This window comes from Hypomesus nipponensis, chromosome 24 (assembly GCF_054491055.1).
Source record: "Hypomesus nipponensis isolate SF chromosome 24, ASM5449105v1, whole genome shotgun sequence".
NCBI classification, from domain to species: domain Eukaryota; kingdom Metazoa; phylum Chordata; class Actinopteri; order Osmeriformes; family Osmeridae; genus Hypomesus; species Hypomesus nipponensis.
This window is the reverse complement of record NC_140384.1, coordinates 7730001-7739101: the sequence shown is the minus strand read 5'-3', so window position 1 is coordinate 7739101 and position 9101 is coordinate 7730001. Positions and strand designations below refer to the sequence as shown.

The 9101-nt window shown below is 48.1% G+C and overlaps 1 protein-coding gene and 1 long non-coding RNA gene across 2 annotated transcripts in view; one reads left to right on the top strand and one right to left on the bottom strand.

Moving 5' to 3' along the window:
- Nucleotides 1–696: 696 nt before the first annotated feature.
- Nucleotides 697–2363, bottom strand: LOC146232987 (uncharacterized). The gene is made up of 3 exons (XR_014742321.1): nt 2087–2363; nt 1154–1346; nt 697–974 (listed from the first exon to the last, which is right to left on the bottom strand). It is a non-coding gene; the product is annotated as an uncharacterized LOC146232987 (long non-coding RNA).
- Nucleotides 2364–4839: 2476 nt separating this feature from the next.
- Nucleotides 4840–9101, top strand: part of npc1l1 (NPC1-like 1) — an 11739-nt gene continuing 7477 nt past the window's right edge. Inside the window, exons 1-7 of the mRNA XM_084690779.1 lie at nt 4840–5173; nt 6279–6440; nt 6770–7672; nt 7758–8051; nt 8206–8429; nt 8592–8692; nt 8830–9002. Coding sequence (XP_084546905.1) covers nt 5132–5173; nt 6279–6440; nt 6770–7672; nt 7758–8051; nt 8206–8429; nt 8592–8692; nt 8830–9002 — 1899 coding nt within the window. The 5' untranslated portion in view covers nt 4840–5131. The remainder of the gene's footprint in view (nt 5174–6278; nt 6441–6769; nt 7673–7757; nt 8052–8205; nt 8430–8591; nt 8693–8829; nt 9003–9101) is intronic.

Below are 9101 nucleotides of genomic sequence, written 5' to 3'. Positions count from 1 at the left end.
CGCCATCTAGTGGTTTAATGGTAGCATTACAGGTGCAGTTCTCACAGTAAACCAGCAGATGGCGGTGGTAAAGCGCAGCCCTATGGAAGGGTTTTTTAAAGGGCACTGTTTCGACAGCGCCATTGGGCTGCGCTTCGATACCGCCATCTAGTGGTTTAATGGGAGCATTACAGGTGCAGTTCTCACAGTAAACCAGCAGATGGCGGTGGTAAAGCGCAGCCCAATGGAAGGGTTTTTTAAAGGGCACTGTTTCGACAGCGCCATTGGGCTGCGCTTCGATACCGCCATCTAGTAGTTTAAAGTGAGAACGACAAGTACAGTTCTCATTGGAAATCACCGGATGTCGGTGGTCATCACTGAACGCTAAACCAGAGATGTCTAAGAGGTGAAACCCAGGTTGGTGAAATGTATATATGATATGTAGATAGATAGCAAACAGAAACAGCTTTTGGATTAGATTTCTTGTCAGTGAACACAAACACACCACCTCTGAATGTGACATCGACAGAGATTCCCCTGCAATGACCATAAAACCATGATTCAGACAGAAAGTCACAACACGCCATATAGGTCGCAGGGAGGGTGCAGACTGGGATTGTCAATAGAATATTGTCTGGAACTCCATGGTAACAAAGAAAGAGCAAGTGACTCCAATGATCAACTCTGTCCTGTTTAATATTCCATTATCTTCTCTGTTGCTAGAGTAAATCAATAGCAGACACACACTGCCTAAAATAATTTTATAGTCTGTATGACAAATCTTTAAATGGACAGCCTTTGTTTGGTGTATTCATGAAGGTTGCTGACATGGCATTGCCTTGCAGACCCTCCAACAGACAGTTCCATATGTACAGTGGCTGTGCACCAACATCACTCCAGCTGTTTGAGTTTCATTGAGAGTTGACCGGATGTCTCTCTCTTAACCTGGCCTCAGTGGTATGAAACTCAAACACTCACCTTGGCAGTTGCTGTCTCTGCTCAGCCAAACACCCAGAAATGATGGAGAGATTTTGGGAGAGAACGCAATTGAAGATAATTAGAGTTGGTGGAAGAGATTAGAATGGAGGATCTCTTACTCATTACTTATTCAACTCATACAGACCAAATCCATATAATTTGATTCTCGTCAAACATTCATTGTTGCAACACTTACCAACTGCTGACTCATGCATAACCCGAGACAGGCAAGAGAACGTTGTTTGTAAATGTGTTTTGCAATCAACCGTAGAGTGTAAACCCACTCAAACCACAGATATCCTCGCCGTCTGTGGTGCGAACCAAGAGCCCCTTCTATCTCTGGGGACGTCAAGGTTTAATCATGGCAGATATGGCCCCGCTGATAGGCTCTACGGAAGAGATAGGAGAGAGATAACAGGCTTGTAATCAGGAGTTATTATAAATGTAACCTTGACTACAATAAGGCGCCTTATAAATATCTATAAAAAGAGAGGGAAAGAGATACAAACAGATGTAGGGGCAGACAGACAGGGTTGTATCTGGAACTAAGATCTAGGAGATGAGTTGGAGGTGGTGAAGAGCAATTAGATAAGTCACGATGACCCTAACTCTGGTACGATATCAGAAGATACTACACCCTACCAGGGTGTGGTGCCGATGAGTCCAGAGGTAAAACTGGGGAAAGCAGACTGAGACACTGGGGACGGGGCTGTTTGGTGTTGAGATTCTCTTCCAAGGACAAGGCGAAATACTTGGCAATTGGTAGACATGCATAGGAATATATGGAAAATCGCACAAACTGTTGTTTCCTATTATGCTTTTTTACATTTTTAATTGCATATAAGATTTGAGATACGCAATAGTGCACAGTTTTACCTCCATTGCCTCAATGTTAGATTTCCCCTTGTAAAGGTTTACAGTTGTAAACATAAACATAATTTCCTGGGAATTAAATGGTCCGATTACCATGTTTTATATTGTTTTTGATTATGGTTTGTATGACAAAGGGAAAACGAGGGAAAAGGAGATGACTTATATTCATGTTCCAGTGTTGTGCTTGCCCACACAAATACATACAAACGTCTGATATTAAGGATAATAAAATGATTGACAATTCTATGTTTATTACCATTAGCCAAGTGGGATTCTTCATGATGGAAAACCCTGCAATGAGAAAAACACGGTTAGTCGATACCACTATGTCTTCAATGTGTTTTTCTGTACAGATAACACACTATCTGTAGAGTATGTTGAGTTTTTGTGATTGGGAGTTCCTGGAGTGTGTATGTCTGTATGTATGTGTGTGTGTGTGTGTGTGTGTGTGTGTGTGTGTGTGTGTGTGTGTGTGTGTGTGTGTGTGTGTGTGTGTGTGTGTAGATTGCCGTCATAAACACATGCCAGGGCACAGTGCCTTTTCTCAAGGCCAATTCTTTGGAGGCAGTAAAGCGCTCTCCTGATACACAGCTCTCTTTACTGCATGAATGAAGTGGCCTGTTGTGAATGCATGTTTGGCCCTCGCCATCTCACCTGCCACGGCCGTCAGTTAAATATTTTACAAGATAATCCTCTGGCAGTCTCCAGTCATCCAGTTCTGCACTCATCCATCTGCAACTCCCTCCTCATCCTTAACCACCTGTGATGTGTGTAACATAATCCTTTTTGCCATCATCATCCCCAGGTGTCAGCTTTAGACCCTTTTAACATTTTAACTGGGGCACGTGCCCCAGTATAAATCTGCTGTGCCCCAGTTAAATCTAAAGTTTGAGTTTTAACAATTTACTTTATTAGTCAGTGCATTAATTTACATTGATAATCCCAGAAAACATTTACGCAGTATCTCAATCAACGCTTTGTAAAATCAAAACAGTTTATCCGAAAATACAAACCGATGCCCGCAGAATTCTATGTCAGTGCTCTTCTGATCTTGCCAAATAGCCACTGCAGCACGCACATAGAAGTCCAGGTGTCGGACTAGGCACACAAGTCAGAATTGAGGTAGGCTAAGAAAACATTACAAAACTAAATAAAGTTTCCAAATAATAGGCCTACCAATCATCTTATTTTGACTAAAACATAAAAACAATACTACATGAAGCTAAAAAAAAACATTATTTGCGCTCAAATTAATGCAAAAAAAATGCATTTGCGTCCCTGAACTGTTGTATAGGGGGTTAAGCAAGGGGAGTTTCTGTAGCCTATAGTGCATTTTGCGCAACAACCTTGAAAGAAAAAAAAAGGGATATGAATAGGGGCCAGTGCCCCAGTAGAGTTTTATGTCGAACAACGCCTCTGATCATCCCTAACCTCCTCTTCCCTCCCTCCATCATCATCACTAGTTGCGGAGTCTAGAATGGGATCAAATGGCAATTTGTAAAGCCCCTCTCCTCTCCATGTTCCCCCGTGTCTCCAACCCATGTACTGCTGCTCCTTTGGGCTGTCTCACCAGGTGAGAAGTGCTGGACTGAGGCCATTTCAAACCCGATAACCTGTGAGATAACTTCTATGATGTAATCATGGAATGATAGGCTGCTACTGTACTCTCACTAGAAATGACTTGTGCCAAATCGACATCCACAATCGACCAATGAGCTCTCATGTACGAGGCATGGAAAGTCCTTAGAACAGACCCTGTGGTTTTTGGCTAATGAACGAAATGGAAGATTCTCTTTCCCAGTCCTTTCCCAGGCCACCCAGTGGAGATGAGACCAAACGAGAACTATTCCTCAGACGGAGGAAGGCCAACTGGATACAAATATACCACCTACAAAGAGTTTACGTTCCTTCTCACCTTTAGAAAGTCTGATCAAAGACTGTGTAAACGACTGAGTCGAGCCTAACCACAGCCCTGTTCCTGGGGCTAGGGTGGGCATCTTCTGCCCCCTTCCTCCAAAACCGGAGCGCCCAGGCTGAGAATGAGAACAGGCCCTCAAGTCTCCTCTCTACCTGGGTCTAAGGTCCAGAACCTGCAAGAATATGCCTTGTCTCGGCCCCTGATAAGATTATCCTAGGAGCATTTCAGTTGCACATGTTCCATGGTTCCTCCTCGTTCTGTGAACCTGCACTATCTACACTATCTAGTGAACATCTGGCCTGATCATAATCGATATCATACAGTACTGTATGTCTTTAGGAGCAAAGATAGATGACAAATCCCTGAGGCCTGTTAAAGCATACTGTAGTGTGCCTGGATGCACCTTAATTGATCTTAGACACGTTTCAAGGAAGCTTCTGTGTGAAGAACACTGAAATACTGTAGAAACTCCCATCGATCCAGAGCCAGTATTTACATTGACTTAAACAAACACCATTGCTATTAGAGAGGGAACATTAACCTATGAAGTCAAAATACATGTTCTCTCTCTCTCTCTCTCTCTCTCTCTCTCTCTCTCTCTCTCTCTCTCTCTCTCTCTCTCTGTCTCTCTCTCTCTCTTCCTCTCTCTCTCTCTTCCTCTCTTTTCACTCTAAGACATACTAATTGAACCCCCACCCTTCCTTTTCTCTCTCTCTCTCTCTCTCTTTATGTTCATTCCATTCACAAAGGGTAAAGGAAAGGAAAATCCAGGATGATGCTGTGGGCGCATCCATGTTCAACGCAAACGTACCTGGTCAACACTAAGGATTCATCATAGACCCTAATGTATAGATTAACAGGAAGTTTTGGAATCCATTGTTTTGACTTCCTTAGTATCTGTTGGTCGCCTTGGCAACATTCCGTCGTCCTCACCGCCCGGTTAATGTTCACCCGGATGAACAGCTCTTCTGGGTATGTGATAGGAACACACTGCATCAGGCCAGATAAGGATGTGACATCACAGCACAATCACTGATGCTCACCATCCTGCTGCGCTCCTCCCTCACAACGTGGCCAGGCGGACGCACGGACGGACAGACAGAGGGAAAGAGAGGGAAAGAGAGAGAGAGAGAGAGAGAGAGAGAGAGAGAGAGAGAGAGAGAGAGAGAGAGAGAGAGAGAGAAAGAAAGAAGGACTGGAACGTGAGGACTTCCCTCATCCCTGTACCAATCTCACTGGATTTTGTATTTATTGAGACACTCCTGGTGAGATTTGCAGACAAATCTCATATTTCGTCCAAGACCCAACTGACCTACCTGACACTCCAAAAGGTTCTCCGGACCCCCCGAGTCCCTCTCTGCCGGCAGACATAGAAGCAACACCATGACCTGCCTCGTCACTCTGGTCGCTCTGCTGTCTTGTCTGGTAAGATCGTCGTAGAGGCCAGGCCTCTGGCAGATGATGGAAGTTTCCTCGTCTTCGCTGAGTGTTTCGCCGTTTATGAGCACTTGTCAATAAAGCTTGACTTTATTTATTTGAAATTGATATCTCAAATGGCGTGTTACGTCTGTATGGAGATGGATTGTGTGTTTTCACAAGAGAGGGACGGTTTCTATTTGGGACGGAGGTTAAGTTTACTGTCTGATCAGGGTCCACGGATTTGTCCCGAGTCGGGCGCTTGTATTCTGCTGGTAACAACACGCCGCGGTGCCCAATTCAGCGGAATATGGACACAGATGAAGAGGTGTCCGTCTGGATTAACACCCCTTCACTGGGTTTAAGCATGCTGTCTGCTATCATGCAGCTTTCATTTACTTCACTGCGGACGTGTAAAAGTTTAAATGCGTAGAACAATTGTGTGGCATGCCCTGACACAACACCTTAAAGGGTTAGGCTTAACCATTCCTGAGGTGTGTATCATCTTTGCAGTAAAGCAATTAGGACAGTGAGAGTATTACACACTGGGGCTTGGGAACACTGCAGATTATAGATATGGTTGGGTGTGTATGTGTTCTGGGTAGATTGATCATCTGTGATCCTCCCCTGAACATACAGCACACACAGTATCGACACGTTTTATAGTCCCTTAGCGTCAACAGCAGAGTACAGTGCTGACATGGTTCGTTGATCTATATAACTGCCCTGTGTCCCTGTGATTGATTCTGTGAAGAGAAAAAGGCTTGTGAAGAGTCATTTGTATTTTTGTTGATGATAAAATTACACCGTGTGTTGGAGCTTTAAAATATTCTATGTAAAAAAACTGTTTGGGACTCAAACAGAAAAAAAGTAAAAGTATTTTGCTGCATCTCTCTTTTTCTCTGACACCTCCTCACTAACTCTGTCTCAGTCCGTATCGACCAAATACTCTCTCAGAACGTATCTCTCCACTCATCTTTCTCTCCAGTGTCCTCCTTCATGTCTCTCTCCATCTCACACTTTCTTCTCTCTTTCGTATCTTTCTCCCTCGATCCCTCTCCTTCAACATCTCCCTCCATCCTTCTCCTCTGATCTTTCTCTCCGTCTCCCCCAGGGCTTGTCCACGGCGCTCCACGAGCCGGGCTTCTGTGCCTTCTATGAAGAGTGTGGTAAGAACCCCGATAAGCCCCCCGGACTCCTCCCTGCCATCGTGCCCTGCCTCAACTACAGCCCCGCACGCTCGCTCAGGGGAGAACACTACCGCAGGCTCAAACAGGTCAGAGGCTCCAGGCCACGGGCTCTCTGAGAGAGAGAGAGAGAGAGAGAGAGAGAGAGAGAGAGAGAGAGAGAGAGAGAGAGAGAGAATGAGAGAGAGAGAGAGCGAGAGAGAGAATGAGAGAGAGAGAGCGAGAGAGAGAGAATGAGAGAGAGAGCGCGAGAGAGAGAGAGAGAGAGAGAGAGAGAGAGAGAGAGAGAGAGAGAGAGAGAGAGAGAGAAAGAGAGAGAGAGAGAGAGAGAGAGAGAGAGAGAGAGAGAGAGAATGAGAGAAAATAAAGATCTGAGACTGTCCATTCTAAATCTCTCTTTGGTTGGGCTTGTTTACAGGTGTGCCCCATGCTGGACCAGGGGGAGAACAGCACTCAGGCCTGCTGCTCCCTGAGCCAGCTCAAGTCCCTGGAGAGTAGCCTGATCCTCTCCAAGGCCATCCTCCTGCGATGCCCCTCCTGCGCCGACAACTTTGCCCACCTGCACTGCATCAACACCTGCAGCCCTAACCAGACCCAGACAGTCAAAGTCACCGAGACCACCAACGTCACCCACCTGGGGGTGCAACGCACCGTCGTGTTGGCCTATCAGGCCTTCCTCTCCACCACGTTCGCCGAAGGTTCCTTCCAGTCCTGCAAGAACGTCCGCATCCCCGCCACGGGCGGCTTCGCCATCGCCACCATGTGCGGCCGCTACGGCGCCAAGCTCTGCACCGCCCAGCGCTGGTACGACTTCCAGGGCGACTCCGGCAACGGCCTGGCGCCCTTCGACATCGACTTCCGGCTGATCCCCCCGGGCGTCACCGAGGGGCTGCCGGCGGGCGTGGTCCCCTATGCGGGACAGGCTCTGAGGTGCAACCAGACCACGGCCACGGGGGGGGCAGCGTGCTCCTGTCAGGATTGCCAGGACTCGTGTCCGGTCGTGGCCCCTCCCTCGCCCCCTGCCGGGGCCTTCAGGCTGCTGGGAGCGGACGGCTACCTGGTGGTGTGCATCATCCTGCTCTGCCTGCTGATGGCGGCCTTCCTGCTCTACCTGATGGTGGGCTACTACGTGAGGAGGGTGGAGAGGAAGAGGGGGGCGGGGCCAGAGAAGGGGAAGGACGGGAACGGGAACGAGGTGGCGGAGCGTCTGCTGGTGGCGTCGGACGTGTCGTGCACGGACAGGAACAGCCTGGCCGCTCAGGAGCTCCTTGGCTCCCTCTTCCAGACCTGGGGCACCGTCATGGCCTCGCACCCGCTCAAGGTCGGTTGTCCGTTTCGTTTTCGTCAACCTGCTCCGTGATTTGGCTCGTGTAACGAACGGGTTCGCTCTCGCCTCTGGGTTCTAGGTGCTCCTGGTGGCGGCCGTAGTGGTAGTGGCCTTCGCCACGGGCCTCATGCACATTGAGCTGACGACGGACCCCATCCAGCTGTGGTCCGCCCCTGACAGCCGGGCTCGCAGAGAGAAGGACTTCCACGACAAGTACTTCGATCCGTTCTTCAGAACCAACCAGTTGATCCTGACGGCTCCGGGGCGGCCCGGTCATATCTACGAATCGCTGCTGTTTGGCAAGCAGAACTTCAGTGGGATCATTTCCAAAGACCTCATCATGCAGCTGCTGGAACTCCAGAGCCGCATCCAGGTAACAGGGATGGACTGAGATTCACATCAAATGCACCCCTCACCGATTCAATCAGGGTTTCTGTTATTTTCGTGTTTCATCAGTTTACACCCATACATAAACAGATAACCTAAATCTAAACCTAAACTAAACCTTTACTCAACTCCATTTGCAGAACATCGAGTTCTGGTCTGACGACTTGAATCGCACCGCAAGCCTGAAAGACATTTGCTTTGCACCCCTGAACCCAAACGACCCCAGCGTGACAGACTGTGCCGTCAACAGCCTTCCACAGTACTTCCAGAACAGTGTGGCGAACCTCAACGCCAAGGTCAACATGACAGAGCTGGGAGTGACCAAGGAGGTGGACTGGAGGGATCACTTTATCTACTGTGTCAAGTGAGACAGAGGATAAGGACTGACCATCTTAGAATCCTAAATGGGGCTCAAGGAAATGATAAGATCTGTTCTGCTTCTCATAATACAACCCCCCCCCGCCCCGTCCCCCTTTCATCTATCCTCCTCCGTGACGTGATCGTTTCTCTCTCCATCTCTCCTCAGCTCTCCGCTGTCCTTTCAGGACATCACCGACCTGCGCCTCAGCTGCATGGCGGATTACGGCGGTCCTGTCTTCCCCTTCCTCGCAGTGGGAGGCTACGACAGTGAGTGGAAACACACACACACCCACTCACTCACACTCACCCACACACACACACTCACCCACACACACACACAAAGTCTGTCCACAGCGCGGAGCAAAATCCCGGCCCCCCCCCACTGCTTGTGTCTCCCTTCCCAGGAGACGACTTCACAGCGGCAGAAGCTCTGATCATGACCTTCTCCCTGAACAACTACGCTCGCGAAAACCCCAAGTTCAAAGTAGCCTTGGAGTGGGAACAGATGTTCCTAAACATCGTCCAGGAGTACCAGCGAGACCCCAGCACTAACTTCACCTTCGCTTACATGGCAGAGGTGAATGCCGACTGTGTCTTATAGAAAAACCCAACACCAAGAAATACAGTACATTTACATTTAGTCATTTAGCAGACGCTCTTATCCAGAGCGACTTAC